The following is a 19,953-nucleotide window of genomic DNA, read 5'->3' as shown; positions in this document are numbered from 1 at the left end:
GACTACTATTCCTGTCCCGGCCCCCCTATATAGGATACAGCCCACCTTATCCTTTCTTACCCTTTTTATAAAAACGAACGAAAAGCCCTACGGGAAGCCCTAGCAGGCCTACCGCTATCCCTACCGCTATTATTCGGTACTAAAAGAGGTATACAGGCCTTAGAGGCCTATCTTTTAGCTACTAAAATAGCCTCGGTGGAGTAGTATAGAGCGTAAACCTCGGATCCTACGGTCCAGTTTTCTGTTTTGGTTTTTTACCTGTTTTTCGGTATATTAGGCAGACTATTACGGAGGATTTCCTTTATTTATTACTACTCCACTCCTTACTATAGTTTATTCTAGCCTCGAGCCTATAGGTTAAAAGGCGCCGCGCTATAGCTTTAGGGCTATATACGCGAAATGAATTAAAAACAAAGAAAAAAAAAAAAGGCCTGGTTAACCTTGTCTTCGGTATAGTTATTATTATTATTATTATTTATTACGCTGCTCTCGCTTAGCTAAGCTAGGCTAGCCACCTAGGTAATAGTCCTTCTCTAATTTTCGAGAGGAAACCGTTAATAGATAAAAACCCCTACGCTCTTATTATATAAGCAGGTCTATCGTGCGTAGCCGCTATAGTATCGCTCCGCGGCCCTATTTTTATCGCTATTCGAAAACCGGATTTTACCTCTAGGCTAGTAGCTAACGGGGGTCGGCTAGTTAGTTTAGTAGGTGCCGTATTAGTCGCACGCGCCCTTAGTGCGCTATCGCCACGGTCTCTCGCCGCTATCCTTTCCTTTATTCCGGATCCGGCGAGGTTATTCTCCCCTCGCCGTGGCACCCTTTATACCCTCCCTCCCTTTTATAGGGGGGGGGCGCGCCTACCCCCCCTTTACTCCTTCCTTTATTTATTATTTATTCTAAAACCTCCTTTATATACCTATTATTTATAGTAGCCCTTATTTAGTTATATACCTCCTTTATTCGCGCTACGTATACTCTCCGGGGAAGGCGCTATAGTATAGGCCGGGCGTGGCTACTATTCCTAAAAGGCGTGGTAACTTATAGGGCTAATCTACCGCTCCGTTTTCTTATAACCCTCTCTCTTTTCCTCTCTTTTCCTCCTTTTCTTTTTTCCTCCTTTAAGCTATTATTCTTAAGGTAAGTTTTACGTGGTCGGTGCGATATAGGTATAGCCCTAGAACTTCTATATAGGATCCCCGGTACCGTTCGGCTATATAGTAGGGGATCTAACGAGGTCCCGGGTCGCGCTATCCTCGCGCTATCCTCGCGCCGCCCCCGCTCCGCTCCTATAACGCCCGCCTTAGTCTAACTTTCCTACCCCTTTAGATACCTAGTAATAAGACCTCTATCACTAAAAGGGGAGCCGGTGCCGGCGCCTATAAGGGTAAAAGGCTAGCTGCCCCCTAGCCTTCTACTATAAATTCCCCGCTCTATTATCGTTACGCCCGTTTTATGCCCCCGCTTTATATTCTAACCCGGTATAGTCCGCTATTACCCTTACTGTCCGCTCGTCTCCCTATACCTTATACGTTATATTATTAGTATAAGATTATTAGGCCGCTTTATACTAGAACCCTCTTAGTATATAGTCTTATCGCGTTATATTCCCGCTACTCCCTCGCTACGCCCTTACTCCGTGCCGTATCTACTAACCCGATTTAAGTACCGGCGCCTATTATATTAAATATATTAATAGTAATCGTAGTAATAGCTATTACGCCCTGGGTTATCCCCGCTACGCCCCTATTACGCCCTTACTCCGTTAATCCTCCTATTAAGTCCCCCCCTCCTATAATAACGCCGCTACCGCCCTTATCGCCGCCGCCGCCGCCGCCCGCGCCGCCCCGACGCCCTTTATAGGTTCTCCCCTTCTCCGTTATACTGTGTACGCTACGTCCTTATTACTTACCCTATCGCAGAATATCCGTAAGTATAAGCAGGCGGCTATTTATTAGACCCGCGCTCTCCGGGCGTACCGCGCCGCCCTTCGCCGGGCTAATAGTATTAGTATAATCGCCGCCCCCGCCGCCGCGCCCCCGTAGAGTTATAGTAGTAGCTACGCTCGTAATAGCGAGATATTAGAACTTATCCTCGCCTACCTTATAAGTTTCCCCGCGCCTCCCCCGCGCTAACCCCGCTACTAACGCGTATTATAGGGTATCCCCGTCCCTTTATCGGGAGACCCCACGGCCTCGGCCACCGAGGATAAGGGTAAAGGTAAGGATAAGGTTATCCTAATAGATAATAGAGTAATTAGCTCCGACGATAACGATGAGTCCGACGAATATATAGACGATAAGGAGTAAGTAGGGTCTTAGCGCGCCCGTAGCGCGGCCGTATAGCGGCTATTAATAAATATCTTACCTTACTCTCCGTCTACCTATTCCCTTTATAGCCGTCTTTGCGTCCCCGTGTATATACCCGAGGTTCTAGCGCTACGGGGGCTCTGCTACGCCGCCGATTCCAGTTATCGTGCTAGTCGGAAGTCCGGGAGCTTCGGTATAGTTAGTTATAATTAATACAAGTAAGTATTCTGAAAACCTGGTAAGAATCAGATAAAAATTAGTAAAGTTATTATAGTTTAAAGATAGGTAGGTTGAAGTAGTGGTGTGGATTTTAGGGTGTCCTATATAGGGGGGTGTCCCAGAAGTGGGTGAGGGACGTTAACCACTACGTGGCGTCAAAGAGGAAGGCCGATAAACTCCGAGTCGTTTCAATCAATATGAATAGATAACTCCAACAACCCCCTGAAATATTCTGTCATCTCTGCCCTATTTGAGCGAGGCTTGCATCTTCAGGAGCCGCGTCGGTAGTGCCTAGGACAGTAGTTTCCCGCGTGTTCTTCGCTTTCGTCAAAGTCTCGAGAAGCTGCTCCATCCTCTCTCGAATCAGGATCTCGCAACTCGCGGGATTACTATCTTCTGCCAGGTCCAACGGAATCTGCCCTTGATCATCCGTCGCCAGGACGTCTGCCCCGTGATCGAGAAGCACACGGGCGCACTCAGTGTTCCCTCTTCTGGCGGCGAGGTGCAAGGGTGTCTGTCCTTGACTGTCGTACACCTCGACTGGGGCGCCAGCATGCAAGATAGCTGCGACCACCTTGTCGCGTCCGTAGAGAGAGGCGTAGTGAAGGGGCGCTCGACCTGTCTTTGCCCATCGTCCTCTGACCTGGAACCCATATTCGATGAGTCGCAGTGCGGTCAGTGGCGTGTCTTCTCTGGTGGCTCGAAGTACTGCCGCCGGCTCCTTTTCCGCGCCCGAGTCTCGCAGGGCGTTGATGGACGGTTCATCTCCATTGGAGATGGCAGCTATCAGTGCTTTTGACTTGCCCATTTCTCCGACTTTTCTTCGTAGCAATTCTTTAACGATGGCGCTGTGCCCATGCAAAGCAGCAACGGTTAGGCACGCTCCCTCATCCGCGTTCACCCCCCGCTCAAGAAGGAACACGACAATTTCGAGATGGCCGTTCTTGCAGGCTGTGAAGAATATGAGCCGTCCGCTCAGCGGGACAAGTTCTGGGTTGTAATCAAGACAGATGCGAAAGATCTCGATTTTCCCCGTCTTTGCAGCGCCCGTGAGGGCTTCTGTTTCCATGTCCAGACCGCCGTGCTCCTTATGAAGGAGCAAACCGAATAATTTTTCTTCGCCGTCTTCCGCTGCGCGCACAAGGGGATGAGAGTGCGTCTGAGCCTTCGTCTGCAGCACATCAGAAGCCAAGTTCACGAGGCACTCTGCCAGGGGAAAGTTGCCTGTCGCCACGGCATACAAAAGTGGCGACATGACCTTCTCGTCCTCAGAAACGCTCCGAGAGACACCTCGCCCGCGATAGGAGGCCAGGCTCCTAGCATCGCCGATGTCCTCATAATTGATGCCGTATAGATATTCAATGACGTCGAGCCAACCGTGGAAGCAAGCCAGCCAGATTGGGTTGGCTGGAGCTTCGCAAGCATCCTTGAGCTGGTCATCTTCCCAATGGCGGAGAGGAAACGTGGTATTTTTTCGCATTGTCCGAGCCCAGAACTTGAAGCAGTTGGCGACGGTCTTGGTCTCGTCGTTCATCATGAGGCCTCGAATGAGATCCTGGAGAGGTTTCTCCATTCGGCAGCTACCGCTTTCAGATGCGTGATCAGGCCAGTAGCGAGACGCATACTCTAGCATGGTTTTGTCAGGCATAGTGATGGTTATTGTCGCCTCTTCATCGGCCTTGGGTCCTCCATTTTCCTTGAGGCCATCCTCTGGTTCCTGGCCATCTTCGGGTGCGTCTTTGGGTGTTTCGGGTACGTTGTTGTCGTCGTCTTCGGTTGCGTTTTGCAACTCTTCGGCCGATTCTTTCGATCCTTCAACCGTTTCTTCCGGCTCTTCTACTGTTATCGTTGGTTTTTCTGCTGCAGCCTTGGGTTCTTTTTCTGCGTCCGTTGCTTCTTCGGCCGTGTCCGTCGGTTCATCGGCTCTGTCGTCCAAATCTCCATTCGGGTCTTTCGACTGCTCCACGGCAATGTATTTGATACAAGCCGCTGCGATGCGGCCATGACTTGTTGCCTTCACCACCAGTTCGACGGAGCGCTTCGGAAGGTTTTCGAGGAATTCGCGCACCGACAAGTGTGCAAATTCCAGGACGCCACTGCGGTTGACGACGAGATTGGCGCATACGTCGATGATCTCCGTCTCGGTAAACGTCTGCGCAAGGTCATCGGACGAGAGGGCACAGGACGCAAAGTTCGCAAAGTGCCGGGCTTCAATCGAGCCTTTAGCGTACATGACCCACTGAAAGGTGAAAATAGCCAGGTCTGTCGCGTGCTCGCCGGAGCTGAGAATATCCTGATAGATGTCCCAGTACGACTCCTCGAGGGTTGCTGGCAGAACGCCTAGTCGTGCTTCGATGTCCGCTGCTACTTTGAGCGGACGGAGGGACTGGATCTGCAAGTCTACCCAACGGAACCTACATGTACACAGAAACAAGTTATTAACGCTCATCGCAGAAACACAGGGGAGGAGTCCACTCTACTTGCATGCCATGTGCTTTCTCGAGCAGCGTATCCGCAATCTTAAGTCGGAGAGTGTCAGGTAACCGGCCACGAAGCAGCTTGGCTGCCGTGAGCCGATCATCACTAGAGGGCGTCAGTCATGTCAAGTGTTTACTGTGAGAGTCAGACAAGGGGAGGGTCATAAGCCGTTACACTTACATGAAAGACTCAATGTCCCCTCTGTTGTCCTGGGCATCTATGTAGATGTTTGGGGACCCTTCAAAGTGCAATGCAATGTCGTAGTTCTCTCTGCTGGAAACGAATATTTTGAGAAGATTTGGGGCTTCACGTAGCAGCTCGCTAAGAATGTCCATGAGCTCTTGGCGGTCTTCCGGGTTGACTTCATCCATCGCATCAAACACCAATGTTACGGCTGGGTAGTCTTCCAGAAGTTCCAGGAGAATTGCAGACGACTCATCGCTCGTCCATGCAAAGTCATCGAAACCTGCCATGCCGTCAAGGGCATCTCGGTAATGGTTTACCACAGCCGAAAGTAGGGGTGAGTCGGCCGAAGTACTTGCCAGCTGCCGTACCAGGCTGGCAAGGACGGCATTGCATTGACCACGCAGCGGCTCTGCCGGGTTGCGCATACAGTAGAAGTAGGCCATGTTCTCAGACCCTGGGAGCTCGTCCACTACGAGAGACGCGAGCTTCGTCTTCCCGGACCCGGGGATGCCGTGGAGCCATAGTACTGACGAAGTGCTGTCACTGCGCCAGGCTTGGAAAGCCTTGTTGTTCAGTAGCCACCGGCCGGAGCCTTCCAGGCGCCCTTTTCGGGCAGCTTTGTGGTGGGTTGCGTACGGAACAGCAGAGATTGATCGTAATATCTGGATCCTGCTTTCACGTTCAAGTCCGTCCTGAATCAAGTCTAGCTGGGTATTTATGCGGTCAATAGGTTGCTCCAAATTTGCTAGAAGCTCCGAAAGGGTTTGATGCTGCTGGCGCTGCGTTTCTTCCATGTTGTCGAGACTTTCGAGAGCCCATGATGTCTTCTCGGCTTCTGCTAAAGTAGCCAGCTCCCATACGTCTTGTTTTGCAGCTTTGACAGGCTCGTACTTGGCTTCGAAGTCGCTCTGGGAGAATGCAACACTCTTGATGAAGCGGGTCGCTGTCCGCTGGGAATAGTAATGCAGCAACTCGGAAAGAAACTGTAATACGGTAGCATACAGAGAAATGACGTTTTCGGAGAGCTTGTCTGAAACGGAAAGCCTGCATGGTTGTGAGCAGTGGAACAGGTTATCGTGCGAGTTGCTAGCTCACTTAGGCTGAGTAGCATTCAGGTACAGGCCCTCAAATATTGCCGTACTCGCGAGAAGATTGGATATACCCTCGACTGATTGCAATACGAAGCCAAAAATCTCCACGTCGTTCAAGCCAGTCTGTAATATGAAACAGACAGCGGCCCATGGCAATCCGGCGGTGACTGGATCAACTCCCGCAATCGCTTTACCTATGGCCTGAAGCCTGTATCAGAGACGCAACTGACATCTTGATAGCGTAACTCGGAGTATGGACGGGTATTTGCACGTACCGAGAACTTGTTCACCCAAACCGTGATCTTTTCGAGGACGTCTCGAAGAATAATAGTACGGCCCTTGATAGTGATTTTCCACCGGTGTCTCATGCATTCTCTCTTCTTCTTCTCTGTCGCCTCCAGTACATCAGCCAGGACATCTTTTGGGCTGCGTTCGGCTATGCCCGTCACATCAAACCGCTTTCGATCTTCGACGCTGAGTTTTTCTAGGGCATCGGCCCATTTGTCGCTGTGAGCTTGGGGAGTAACAGCATCATCCTTCTCTGATGCCTCTTCTTCGGACTTCATCTTTACTGTCGTTTAGTAGTCGAGCTGACATATATCGCCCCAGTGTGCCGTCAAGGCTATCGGCTGGTGGTGAGTGAATGACACATGATGAGGCAGCTGTCGTTGCTCGTCTGGGAATGAGGAGAAGAGCAAGATGCATGCATGCATCGATGCCTTAGGCCGGCTGCAAGTGACCTATTATTGGGGGCCAAGTTAAACGACGGGGGTAGGACAACGGCTTCGTGCCGTCACCTCATGCAGGACGCACCTTTAAGCACTATTTCATTTCCTTCAAGCGGTTGTTTGGGTTGTTGGAGTTATCTATGATGTGCCTTTCAATGCAAATGAATCTGTCATAGCGTGTATCTTCAATGCTCTCCAAAAAGCTTATTATATCTCCTACTATAAAGCTAATTAGACATGAGGTTTGAATGGCCTGTTAGGCCCTCGTACATAACCAGAGCATGTAGTGACCTTTCTACCATCTGGTCACTAGCGCACACGGCTGTAGAGGGCGAGGAATCTGAGGCCATGTTCACGAGGCTTCTTGAGAGCGTGGGGGAATGTAAATGAGATGATGCGCGAGTCGATGGTGCTTGTGCACACTGCCTCCTTGGGCAAGAGTTGGATTATTCGGCTCCTGCTGGAGAAGGACGCAGATCCCCATGCCCGTGATCGCTTTGGACAAATAGCGCTCTCAAAAGCCGCAGCGGAGGGTCATGAGGGCGTTGTGAGGCCACCTCCCTGGGAAGGTCCAGTAGTCACATCTAGGTAGTCTTGGCCATGGTCGCGACGTCGGCGGGCTCGGCGGGGGCGTGTTGTAGCGTGTTCCTTGTTCCGGCCACACAGAAGCGCTTGGTTCTAGACCGCCTCCAGCACATGGCCCACTCGGAGTAATTCAGAAGCTGCTCCCTCGTCAGCGTCACACGCATTCCAAACGGGACCCTCGATATTCTCGGGGACTGGTCTAACACAAGGTCTTGTCTTGTTAACTTCGACGCCCGGGGCCTGTTGTGTCCTGTGCCGACGGAGAGAATCATGTCGGGAAGATGGTCTCGCACATCCGGCCAGAGGAGCTTGCTCTCTTCGAAAGCCACGTAGACGGGGTTGTTGTGGTACACGGCTCCGTCCACGAATCGCTGGCCCGTCTCAGCCTTGGTGAACGGCTTGAAGTAGCCCGGGGCAGCCGTGGTAGCACGTATGCTGTGTCATGGAATATTAGTGCCATATATGAGGAGAACGAGTCCACGCATCACTCCCGGGAGAACTGAGCTAGCTTACGCTTCCCAAACTTTGAGCTCGTGGCGGGGTACATCCGGGCGGAGGAACTCGGTAACTGTTTTGGGAGGTCAGCAAACATGAAGAGCCCCGTTCCCAAATATCTCACGAGCTTACACGGGGACTCGTCCGGCCGGTTGTAGTTGGCCAGCACGACCGGTGTGCTTCCCGTAGTCGGCCGAGGTGGATGTGACTGCGACCCTCGTCCTATAACTCCCGGGGTCTATGTAGTGGCCCCCGAAAAGGGACTCGTCCTCGAAGACAGTCTGAAGAATCTCCTCGAACGGCTTGGTGCGGTATTTCCTGCCGGCCCTACTACCGTATGTAGCTCCTCTACCCTTTCTTTTCGGATGTCCTCCTCTGCGAGACCAATACCCCGTTCCCCGACACCCCAACAACGGAGTGCGTGAGTGTAAAGCAACGACGCCAGACAACCCCCCCTCTACACAAACCCCCCTCAATGAGCATCTCCTATCCGAAACCTCTTGATGTACACGCCCACGGACCTCGGGTCGAACTTCCGCGTCTTGGTATCCCAGTGACTCACGACATCGAGCGTGACAGACCCCCTCGTGGTCTCGACCTCGACGGTGCCGGCGACACGAAAGCTGCCGCGCGGGGGGGACGCCCTCTCGTGTCTCCACGTCCTGAACATCTTCTCGCGGAACGCCAACCAAGGACCCGACGACATCTCGCGCATGCCGTCGACGTGGGGCAGCATCGTGTCCTTGAGGAAGTTGGTCTTTCCCCCGCTGCGGGGAGCGCCGGGCTGTTGTTGTTGTTGTTGTTGTTGTTGTTGCGACGACGACGACGACGACGACGACGACCCGGCTGCCTTGTTGGCCGGGCCGCCGGCGCTGTTCTGGGGTGGTGTTTCGACGGGACTGCTGCCGCCGTCCGGCGTCTGCCGCCGGCTCGTCGGCACCTTGGAGCGCGCGAGTGCCTCCACCATCGATTGCGAGGTCGCGGGGGGCGGCGGCGAGGCGTGGTAGCCCAGCGCTTTGGTGAGCTCCGCCCAGTGCTGCTTCGCCATGGCGGTCGTGAAGGCCCAGGTCGACTTGGCGACGGCGACGGGCCACATGATCTTGTACAGGTTAAACAGCATTCCCGAATCGATGGGTTCCGAGGCCCAGTAGATCCCCTTGTCATCGATCAGGATACTACGCCCCGGGTTAGCGACGGAAAAGAATGACAGACATATTGGAACACTCCGGATTCTCCCTTACCCCGAGCGTTCAAAAGTCGGTGCTGGCCGAGTTGGAAAATCGATATCGATCCAGTATTTCGAGACTCGCTTGATTTTTCCGAGCCGGCGTCCAATATAATATTCCAAATGCTTCATGGCGATTTCGGCCGCGTCACCTGGCGAATATGTGTGTCCCGTCAGCACATTTTCTCAACCACAGTATGGGATGCTTTGCTCTCCGACGGGGCGCGACGTACGTCGTATCCGGGCCTGCAGTTTTTGGTCTCTGTACACCTCACTGAACCTATCCACTTCCGGGTCGTCGGGATTGTACGGTTTCGAAGGTACTCTTGTCGTTGTAAAGGGGAAGCCGATGAAGATGGATTGGTCCGACTCGTCCAGCTCTTTCTCGAGCGCGCTTCTTTCCTTGGCGGATAATGAAGCGTATTGGTTCTCGACATGGCGTATCAAAGGGGTTAGGACCGCCGAGCTGTAGATGTTCCAGCAGAGATACGTGATACCTCCTCCGATCAAGAGGGTCCTTCGCAAGGCGTTAGCATGCGAGAAACGGGGTGTTGGTTGGGGGGACAGGGGAGGATCAAGATTTTTGCCGGGAGCCCTACCGGAACAAGTTCCTTCTCCTAGTCAGCTTGACTCTCTGCACCACAATTGGTTGGCCGCCGCCGCCTGGACTGGCCCAAGCAGCAAGGCGCGCTGCTCGGAAGCCAGCAGCAGATGGCCTGAATAGCCTCTGCATGATGCCCCGGAGCGGGTGGGGGTGGTATGGGGACAACGGGGCCGATGCGACTTCTTTCGGCGCCTTGGTAATACAACGACGGTGGGTATTCGGAGTGCCCGGGAGGGGGAGCGCCGGTAGCGTAGCGGTGAGCGACAAAGTAGAACCTTCGCCGAAGAGTCTTATGGTGGTAGCATGTAAACCGAAAGCGAGAAAGTAAGGAGAGTATTCGAGCGCAGTGCGACAATGGTCGATCATAGAGGGGAAGATAATGTAACTTGGCTTGGTGTATGGAGTAGGGAGCACGGAGTACGAAATAGTGGCCATCACCCGTCTGTCGGATAATTAGAGGGAACACGCTTTTTCCACATCCCCATAACGGCCCGCTTTAGTCTACGCAGGGTCGCGGTGCGCCTTATCAGTGTACAGTGTTAGGGGAGATGACGAGATACGGCAGAATGGGAGGTTCAGCGCATAAGATACAGTGTGAGGCATAAGGCCGCCGACTGTACGGTGCGCCCTCGGAATAACGTAACGGCCGGATGTACCTTGACCGTACAAGTGCCAGTCAGCCATGTACGTACCATCAATGCTATCTGCTATCACCAGCTTGGAAATCCAGGACAGGACGAACGTGGACAGGAGCATCAACAAAATCCACGACTGCAAAAACATCAAACCACATCATCTCATCCATCAGTACCCATTTCTTTCCAGACGCCCTAGCCTCGAACAGCCCGTATTCCACCATGAAGGTCTCCCTGGGCGTTGCGGCAGCCTTGGCAGGCCTGACAACAGCCCTCCAACCTCAACCGGCCGACGTCTACCTGCTCCAGTCGAAGCCCGCGTCGAGCTCCGAAGCCCCCTCCATTCCAAGACAGCTGGCCCGCCTCGTGCTTCTCCAAAGACTGGCCCCGGAAGGTGGTGTCGGCTCGCTGGACGAAATCCCCGATGGCCTCTCCGACGAGAGGGCCGTCGTCTACCTCAACCAGTTCGGCAAGGCGCCGCAGCCGCTCTTCGACGACGCAGCCGCCTCCGAGCCCTCCCAGCTCCTCATCATGCTGGAGGGCATCACGGCCGAAGCAGGGCAGAAGTTGAAGGAGGCCCTCTCGGGACTTTTCCCTGCGTTCCGCGTTTCCGATACGCCTTCGTCCGTGGCGAACCGCGACTTCATCCAGCAGGACCTTCTTTTGGCCGGCGTTTCCAAGTCCGAGTGCGAGTTGGAGACGGCAATAAACCCTCTTGAGGAGGAGTGCTTTGATGGGAAGGCTTCCGTTGCTTCATTTGACGTGAAGAAGGTATGCAGTCCCCGCCTACGAATCTGAAGAAGAAGAAAAAAGTGAAGCGACAGACCCTTAACAAATAAAAAAACCGCGCAGGACCCTTCCGTCCTGTCATCCCTCATCGACAACATCGCCCGTCTCCAACGTCTCGCAGAAGTCGGCGAAATGGAAACAACCCTCCTCCTCCTCCCCGAGACGTCCCGCACCTCCTCCCTCAACGCCTGGACCTCGAAACCCAGCTCCGCCCGCCGCCAACTCGCCGAAGAAGTCATGGCCTCGTCCGCCGCCGAAGACGACGAAGACGACGACGAACAACTCGAAACCGGCACCTCGGCGGCCGCCGGTGCCGGTTCTTCCTCCGCTCTCTTCTCGGCCGTCAGCGGCAAGGGCATCCCCGCGTGCTTCTCCTCCCAGGACAGCTGCCAGTCGGCCACGGGCAACTGCTCGGGCCACGGCGCCTGCCAGCCCAAATACGCCGGCTCGTCCAGCTGCTTCACCTGCCACTGCGAGTCCACCGTCTCCGATGCCGGGTCGACCACGCACTGGGCCGGCGCGACCTGCGCCAAGGTCGACCTCAGCGCGCCGTTTTGGCTCTTCGCCGGCTTCACTATCCTCATGCTCGGCGTCGTTAGCCTTTCTCTCACTATGCTCTTCAACCTTGGCGAGGAGAAGCTTCCCGGCGTCATCGGGGCCGGCGTGTCCAAGTCGAAGTAGGGGAATCGTCTTGAACGGGCGGATTGTCCGGGGGGCGTGCGTAGGGGGTCGCCAGCCATTGAACTGGTCGAGTTGCGTAGGAGGTAATCGGGGGGAACGGGCATCTGTGTACCATATCATATGGGGTTGTATTTCTCATCATTGGCGTTGATATTGGACGTCGTCTCATGAATCGAGAGTTCCTTTTTTCTTTTCCTTTTTTCCCTTTTTTCTTTCTTTTTTTGTTAAAGAACGACGCCAGACAATGCGTAACAGCATCCATGTGTTCATTCCCCCCGCCAAATGTATGAGGGCACCATAAAGATCATTTTATACATCATGCGCGAGGCTGAATACTATTATACATCCGACGATCCATCACGCCTCCTCGCCTACGTCAGACCGCCGATTCGGGGTCGTCCCGAAACTTTCCAACCCCCTCTCCACAGCCAGCTCGCTCAACCCTACACTCTGAATCTGTCTGGCCGGAGACACCCCCGCCTCCACAGTCCCCGGAAGGGTCACGGTAGCACCCCGTCCACCGAGCGCAGCGTGATATTTCCTCCCCGCCTCATCCAGCAAGCTCTGCACCTCCCCCTCCCTCTGCAGAATGGCGGCCCTCTCGTCCTTGAGCTCCGCCACACGGGCCCGTTTCTCCCTCAACTCGACCTCCTTGTTCTGCAGCGCCACCCTTAGACCGTCCAGACAGCCTTCCAACTCGGGCAGCGGCGTGATCCTGGACGGAGGCTGGAGGAGCGCCTCGTCAGGCCGGCCCGGCCCCGCCGCGAGGCCGACCCGGGGCTTGGCGAGGCCGTCCATGCCACTGCGGGTCTGGGCGGCCTCGAACGCGGCCCGCCGCTCGGCCTCGCTGTCGTCCGAGTCCTCTTCGGAATTGCCCTCGGCCTCCTGGATGCGCTCGGCCATCTCGCGCCTCCGCCGGTCCCGGGCCTCGCGCTCGGCTTTCTTGCCCAGCGAGAGGCCGCCGTCCTCGACGAAGTCGTCGAAGCCTTCGCCGAGGTCTTCGTCTTCGGGCACGAGGCGCGAGTTGTTGTTGTTGTTGTCGGCTTGCTGTTTCTTTCTCCTCCGTGCGGAGGCGAGGGGGTCGTCTGGGTATTCGTCTTCGAGGGAGATGAAGTCGTCTGGCTCTTCTTCTTGTTCCTCCTCCAGCGCGAGGCGGGCGCGGCGCTGTTTCCGTTCTTGGATCTCGGCGTCGGTGAGGATGGTGGTCTTGCTGGCGGCGGTCGGGGCGGGGGCGGGGACGCGGCCGAGTTCGCTTTCGTGGACGATGACGGCGCCTTCGAGTTCGGAGGGGTCGAGTTCCATTTCGTCGTCGGCGGTCTGGGTCTGGCCGTGTTGCGACGACGACGACAACGACAACGACAACGACGACAACGACACGGGTTCGCCTTGCGGCCTTTGCGGGGTCGAGTTTTGCAATTCGGCCAAGGATTCTTTGCTGTACCTCGGCCGGCCGTCGTCGTCGTCGTCGTCGTTTTCGAAACGTCGTAGCGGCAGGCGCTGGGTGAAGAGGGGGGCCTTTTTTACGGCGTTGTTCTCTAGGGCCTGTTGGCTGAGGGTCGTCGTCCTCTTTGGGGCAACAGTAGAGGATGCGCTGTCGCCGTCGCCGTCGCCGTCGCCGTCGCTGGAGTGTCGGTTTCGGCCAAAGGCTAGCCTGGATGAGGAAGAGCGCTTTTTCCGGCCTACAGATGGACGTACAACCACAGGGCCGTGGTCTTCATCCTCGGCGTTGCTTGTCCCCTTGCTCGTGGAGGCATCACCGGGGGTCTCGTCTGCATCTTCGCTAATGTTGATACTTTTCCGTAGACCGGACTGTCGGAATGGCTTCTTCGTGAATTTTGCCGTCGGGGTTGGTTCTGAGGAGCCTATGCCGAGCGAATTAGCCTTCCCGAGTCCGAATTAGCGAAGGGCTCTCAGCCACGAGAATGGATGGGACTTACCAACTGGCTTCTTCAACGATTCGTCTCCAGCGGCGGCAGTGGCAGGGTTGCCAAGACCAGTCTCGTCGTCATCGTCGACTTTTATAACACGCGCCTTTCTTCTCGAGGAGAACGAACTCATATTGGAAAGATTACGTTTGTCGCATCTGTAGGTGGAGAGCAGAAACGGAAAATGGAGCTGGGGAAAGTTGAGCTTCCCAAGATGACATCGTAGGTTCCTTACATAAGCAGATTTATGTTCTTATCACCACGTGACTCCACCAGGATCGAAGGGCTTACGGATACGCATCCATCGTCCATCGCGTCGCAAACTCGAAGCTCCAAAGCTCCCAATTCGTCCTCCCACTCAAAGTCGCCCAGCTTGTCGGAATAACCTCGTCGACATTTCCAGATAACATGGCGCCCGCTCAGCCAGAACTTAAGAAGGTACGAATGCAGTCATCTTCCACAGGAAACTGGGATATCTTTCGGGCGTCAACACTCCGCCAGCTCTCTTGCACGCAGCCATGGAGGGGCACTCGGGCTGATTACTGACTCTGGATATTAGTATCTCGACAAGAGGCTGTTTGTACAGCTCAACGGGAGCCGCAAGGTCATTGGAATTCTCCGCGGCTATGATGTGCGTGGTCCTGGTCCTGGACGTTTCCTACGTTTTCCTTTCCCCGCATGCTTTGCTGACATGCCACATACTATAGGTTTTCCTCAACGTTGTTCTTGACGACGCCGTAGAAGAGAAGGAGGGTGGAGAGAAGGTGCGGATAGGCATGGTGGTATGTCAGGTTTTCCGTCCAAAAGAAACGAATGACCACCAGAGGCTCACATGCTCATGCTCACATATGGACAGGTCATCCGCGGCAACTCGGTCGTCATGATGGAGGCTCTCGAGAGGATTGGCGGAGACGAGCGACATCGACAGTAGAGGACGTGAAGTTTCAGACCCCCAATGGAGAGACCCCCCAACGAAGACACCTCGAGGGAGACTTTGAGGTCTTGCTACCTCTATTCACATCGGATTTATCGTGAGGATATCGTACCACGGCGTTACGAGGCGTACCTGGACTCGGCGACACGAATCAGAGAGAGAAGAAGAAGAAGAAGAAGAAGAAGGGCGCGAGGGCTTTTTAGAGAGTGGGAATACGGACAACAGCGGGTTTTGCCATGTTACATCCGTCCTGCTCGGCAGGGAATCAGCTTTCGAAACTCGGAACTGACTCGAAAGGTTGGTTGTATGGCCGGGGTTTCTTTTTGCGCAGTTTCCTCGGTTTCCTCACAAGCTGAGCTCCTATCAAGGCCAGGCCAGGATCCGGCGAGCGCGTCTCTGCCCGACACTCAACGCAGCGAGTCTTGCAGTTTGACTGCAGCTGCAACTTTATTTGGGCCACGAAGAGACAATGAACTCTCTTTCTCTCTCTCTCTCGACAGTAGTGCATCTCTCCTAATTCCAGAGAGGTGATTGGGACCAGAAGAGAACATTGAAGACGATTGCTGCGACTCTACTATGACTACATGGCAACCCCGTCCCTTTGCTACAGGACAGTCTTGTTTACTTTTTTCATCTTTTTTTTACCTTTCCTTTTTTATCATTATCATCCTTCCCTCTAGTAAACCCCATCGTCGGCAAGGCTGCAGACTCGGGACCCGATCGGAGCCGTACTGGATTGGCAGTGCCGCGGGGTCCTTAACGACCTGCCGAGATGGGACAGGAATTACTGCACTACGCACCCATGCATAGTCCTATAGGAGTCCACTATACGCCCAGATATACCCCGCTGAGACCCAATGATAGGGGGTCGTGTTCACTAGACGGATGAACTTGACCCAGCCGACGTAATTTCAGTGTCGGCAGTCCATTGTGCTGTGCGTGCAGTGCGTGATGTGCGTGATGTGCGTGATGTGCGTGCCGTATTTGCTACTCCTTATAGTTGAGGTTTACGGCTCGTCAGTACATGTATGAATACTCCTAGTCTACCGGAAGAGATGCTAGGCTGCTAAACTGCTACTCCTACATGTTAGGCTCTCACTGCTGGTTCCGCCGAGAGCGCCACCAGGGAGCTTTCAAGCCGTCCCGCCCGCCTCGGAACGCGGATCGTGGACCTGGGCCGGCAGCTGACAGATGGGACGTCCATACGATCACAACCCCCTTGTCAACCGACTGTCCGTATGAGCCAGACGGATAAGAACGTTGCATACGTTGTAGGTGCTCCGTATAGCCCATTGGAAGACACGGAGTGTAGAGCCCATCTTCCCCCGAAATCCACGACTGCTTACTACGAAGTGTGTAGGGACCCTTTGTTGGGCGTCTTCCACCTTCTGCATCTGGTAAGTGGCCCGTCTTTGACCTGCAGATAATGGACATGACCGTGCCCATCAACCAGGGGTCATCGCCAATCACCGTTGACAGCGATTCTTCACTGACTGGAGGCCGCATGTCTAGGCCTGGTCCTCGGGGTCACATCCCATGTTCTCGGCTGCTGCATCGACAATGCAAAGAACGCTTACGAGTGCCTTGTACGGACGGTTCTCACCGGGTCGAGGTGCGACTGGGGGCCCCGACTGATTCTTGTCCCACTTTACCGGGTCGGGGCCTGGGTAGAGGGGCCTGGAGGGGAGTAAACGAAGTATATAGGGAGACCATAGACACCAGACCCAAGAAGACAGAGGACGCGAGGCAAGTCAAGTCAGACCACCGCCTCCCGACCTTCTTTCGCCATGGCCCGCTGGCTTCTTCCCATCGTCGCCGCCGGGGCCGCCGCCGTCTCGGCCGCGCCCGCCCCCTCCGATCTGCCCGTCAAGCTCGAGACGCGATCCCAAACCAGGTCCCGCGTCGCCAACGTCCACGTCACGCTCGAACGCCAGGTGGACGGGCCCCTCTCCTTCGCCTACGGTCCTTGCGCCGCCAACGAGCTCCGCGACGTCCACCACACCGTGGTCGAGTCCGAGGTCGAGGACGGCCAGCGGCTCGTCTGGCTGGTCCCCGAGGATGCCGACTCGAACGGCTGTCTCACGGCGTGGTCGAGGGACGGCACGCTGGTGGGACGCAGCGAGCCGCAGCTGCTCGAGCACCGCTGGAAACGGAGGCTCCGGAGGCGTGGTGGTGGCGACGCCGGCGACAACGACAACGACAACGACAACAACGACGGCCCCGAAAGCATCCAGATGAACAACGAAACGGGCATCGACCCGTACGGCGCGTGGTTCCAAGGCGTCAAGCTCCTGGCGCACAAGCAGCCCAAGCCGGTGCACGTCGCGCAGGCCAAGGCCAAGGAGATCGCCATCGTGGGCGCCGGCATGTCCGGGCTCATGAGCTGGCTGGTGCTCCGGCAGGCGGGCATGACCAACCTGACGCTCCTCGAAGGGTCGGAGCGGCTCGGCGGCCGCGTGCGCACCGAGTACCTCTCCGGCGGGCCCTTCGACTACTCGTACCAGGAGATGGGCCCGATGCGCTTCCCGCACGTGTACCACGACCCGGAGACGGGCGAGGCCGCCAACATCACCGACCAGCAGATCGTCTACCAGCTGGCCGACGAGCTCAACGCCCTCAACGGCCGCGACCCGGCCTTTAACATCGACTGGATCACCTGGGTCGAGTCGCAGCCCAACGCGCTGATGTACTACAACGACTTTAAGCTCTGCTCCACCGGCCTCCCGCCCACGCGGGCGCAGATCCAGGCCAACGCCAGCCTGGGCCCGCCCCCCAACGTCCTGCCCCCGTCGGCGCAGGGGCTCCGCGCCGAGGTCAACTCGTACCTCCCCGGCCTCGAGTTCACGCGGAAGCTGGCGCACAACATCTTCGCGGCGCACAGCGAGTGGATCCGCACGGGGCTGAACGGGCTGGGGGGCGACGTGTGGTCCGAGTTCGCCTTCATGGTCAACCACCTCGGCGGGTCGCTGGCCGACACGAGCGCGCTGGGCGGGTTCCGGAGCTCGACGTACTTCTCGAGCCTGTACAACCTGATGTACTTTTACTACGGCACGTGGCGCACCATCGACGGCGGGCTGAACCGGCTGCCCAACGCCTTCGGCCCGTTGCTGGAGGCGGCCGAGGCGGAGGGCACGTCGGCGACGCGGTTCGGCGTCCGGGTCGAGGAGGTGCGGTTCGACGAGGAGGCGGAGAGGGTGGAGCTTGCGTGGCGCGACTCGTACCTGGGCGACGAGTGGTATGCCGAGAGCTACGACTATGCTGTGGTGGCGGCGCCGTTCTCGAGCGTGCGCACCTGGCGGCTCCCCGCGCTGCAGGGTCCCATTGCGGCGGCCATCTCGTCGCTCCCTTACGAGGCGGCGTGCAAGGTGGCGCTGGAGTTCTCGGAGCGGTTCTGGGAGGATTATGCGAACCCCATCTACGGCGGGTGCGGGACGAGTACCGACCAGCCTGGGATCGGGTCCGTGTGCTACCCCAGCTACGACATCAACGGGACCGGGCCGGCGTCTCTGTTGGCGAGCTACGTGACGGGGGACTGGGGCGTCCGGTGGTTGGGCCGCACGGAGGAGGAGCACGTGAAGTATGTGCTGGACGAGATGGTGGAGATCCACGGCGAGCATACGAGGGAGCTGTATACGGGGAACTATAGGCGGAAGTGCTGGGCGGCGGATCCTCTGGGGTCGGGGTGGGCGAGTCCGTCGGTGGGGATGCATCAGCTTTTCATGCCGGCGTACTTTGAGACGCATAAGAATGTGAGTTTGTCCCTGTCTTCATGTTGTCGGGAGAACGACCGAGACTGACGCATGCACTCATCAGATGATCTTCGTCGGCGAACACACGGGCGTCACGCACGCTTGGATCGCCCCGGCGGTGGAGACGGGTCTCCGAGGCGCCGTGCAGCTTCTCCTGGAGCTCGGCCTTGTGGATGAGGCCAAGGAAGCCGTTGACAAGTGGGCGGGTCGGTGGATCGATATTGTAAGTTGGCTCCCGAGTGACGAACGTGTGGGAGCAATGAAGAGCTAACCAGAGGACAGTAATGCACATGCACATGCACAAGTATAAAAAGGGGATCTGCAGAAGTCATGGGCGTGGCATGGATCTGTTTCGGTGTTCTTAGACTCTTTACTTGGCGCCGGCCACGCCACGGAACGGACATGACTTTAGTTCTTTTAGTAGCACTTGGAGTACAGACTTTGGATACATGTAAGCTCCTGAGTCTGTGGCTATCTGGTAACTACCTATCGGTACTCTGATTCTTACACGTTTCTTGCGTCCCGGGTCTGAATCTCTGAATCCACCCGACCCCTATCACGACAAGCAGGACTGGTGGTGTACAAGTCAAAGCCAACGAACATCCCCTGCCAATGAAGGCGCACTCCGTCCGTCCTCCCATCGCTAAGATGAGTATCAGATACACTTAAAAATCTACTTCACATTCCAACTCGACGTCAGTTGTTTCTTATTGTTGTTCTTCCAAGCCCAGGGCCGGGATCTCGGCACTCGGGCCTCGTGGCTGGTTATTGTCCGTAGTTCTATCGCCGATCAAAACAACACCCATCATACGATTCTGGCGGGGACCTTCTTTTTGAACAACATGGCATGTTTTATGAAGAGTACGTTGTAAGACTACACCTTGACATATGTGCCTGATACTTCAGGAACAGCAACATAGCAGAGGGTGTGGCACTGGTCTCAACCACACCTCTCCCTATAAGAACACTGTCCAAGACAACCAGCGTATGGTTCCAAAACACCATGTTTCCGATCAAATGTCGATCATCCCAAACTCGAATGCACACGTGTATACGCACAAAACAAAAGAAAGAAGAAAAGTGCGGCTATAATCGTTCGACGACAAGGCATCGTGATCGTGGGTGGTCCCATTATTGTCGCACCGGCCTCCGGCCTCTCCCGCTGCGAGGTCCGCCTGTAGAATTCTCCTCCCTTTTATTTCACTTCATCCATTTCCTTCTAGCCTCAAGCTGGGATAGCCCAGATGGTCGTGGCAGTATCCACCAGGGCCATCAACCATCGACCGCCAAGCACCCAGGCACCGTCTGTCTCATTTCTTC

General features: G+C 55.7%; 6 protein-coding genes across 6 annotated transcripts; 3 read left to right on the top strand and 3 right to left on the bottom strand.

Moving 5' to 3' along the window:
- Positions 1-2,366: 2,366 nt before the first annotated feature.
- On the bottom strand, positions 2,367-6,956 carry SODALDRAFT_309087 (hypothetical protein). Its single transcript, XM_028609098.1, has 5 exons — positions 6,559-6,956; positions 6,288-6,484; positions 5,187-6,236; positions 5,013-5,111; positions 2,367-4,942 (listed from the first exon to the last, which is right to left on the bottom strand). Exons 1-5 carry the CDS (start codon positions 6,847-6,849, stop codon positions 2,764-2,766), a joined length of 3,816 nt encoding a protein of 1,271 aa, XP_028467453.1. The 5' UTR covers positions 6,850-6,956; the 3' UTR covers positions 2,367-2,763.
- A 1,261-nt stretch (positions 6,957-8,217) lies between these two features.
- SODALDRAFT_134797 (hypothetical protein) lies at positions 8,218-9,790 on the bottom strand. The gene is made up of 2 exons (XM_028606740.1): positions 9,333-9,790; positions 8,218-9,266 (listed from the first exon to the last, which is right to left on the bottom strand). Exons 1-2 carry the CDS (start codon positions 9,446-9,448, stop codon positions 8,564-8,566), a joined length of 819 nt encoding a protein of 272 aa, XP_028467452.1. The 5' UTR covers positions 9,449-9,790; the 3' UTR covers positions 8,218-8,563.
- A 905-nt stretch (positions 9,791-10,695) lies between these two features.
- On the top strand, positions 10,696-12,401 carry SODALDRAFT_331754 (hypothetical protein). The gene is made up of 2 exons (XM_028611532.1): positions 10,696-11,326; positions 11,408-12,401. Exons 1-2 carry the CDS (start codon positions 10,778-10,780, stop codon positions 12,023-12,025), a joined length of 1,167 nt encoding a protein of 388 aa, XP_028467451.1. The 5' UTR covers positions 10,696-10,777; the 3' UTR covers positions 12,026-12,401.
- On the bottom strand, positions 12,383-14,129 carry SODALDRAFT_349820 (hypothetical protein; the record flags this gene model as incomplete). Its single annotated transcript, XM_028613439.1, has 2 exons — positions 13,963-14,129; positions 12,383-13,887 (listed from the first exon to the last, which is right to left on the bottom strand). Exons 1-2 carry the CDS (start codon positions 14,081-14,083, stop codon positions 12,383-12,385), a joined length of 1,626 nt encoding a protein of 541 aa, XP_028467450.1. The 5' UTR covers positions 14,084-14,129.
- Positions 14,130-14,148: 19 nt separating this feature from the next.
- Positions 14,149-15,134, top strand: SODALDRAFT_134733 (LSM domain-containing protein). The gene is made up of 4 exons (XM_028606739.1): positions 14,149-14,388; positions 14,510-14,581; positions 14,658-14,732; positions 14,807-15,134. Exons 1-4 carry the CDS (start codon positions 14,359-14,361, stop codon positions 14,879-14,881), a joined length of 252 nt encoding a protein of 83 aa, XP_028467449.1. The 5' UTR covers positions 14,149-14,358; the 3' UTR covers positions 14,882-15,134.
- A 1,397-nt stretch (positions 15,135-16,531) lies between these two features.
- On the top strand, positions 16,532-19,017 carry SODALDRAFT_134699 (L-amino-acid oxidase). Its single transcript, XM_028606738.1, has 3 exons — positions 16,532-18,633; positions 18,698-18,856; positions 18,916-19,017. The coding sequence occupies exons 1-3, from the start codon at positions 16,672-16,674 to the stop codon at positions 18,916-18,918; spliced, it is 2,124 nt and encodes a 707-aa protein (XP_028467448.1). The 5' UTR covers positions 16,532-16,671; the 3' UTR covers positions 18,919-19,017.
- The last annotated feature ends 936 nt before the right edge of the window (positions 19,018-19,953 follow it).

The sequence above is a fragment of the Sodiomyces alkalinus genome, assembly GCF_003711515.1.
Source record: "Sodiomyces alkalinus F11 unplaced genomic scaffold SODALscaffold_3, whole genome shotgun sequence".
NCBI lineage: Eukaryota > Fungi > Ascomycota > Sordariomycetes > Glomerellales > Plectosphaerellaceae > Sodiomyces > Sodiomyces alkalinus.
This window is presented reverse-complemented; position numbering and strand designations above follow the sequence as displayed.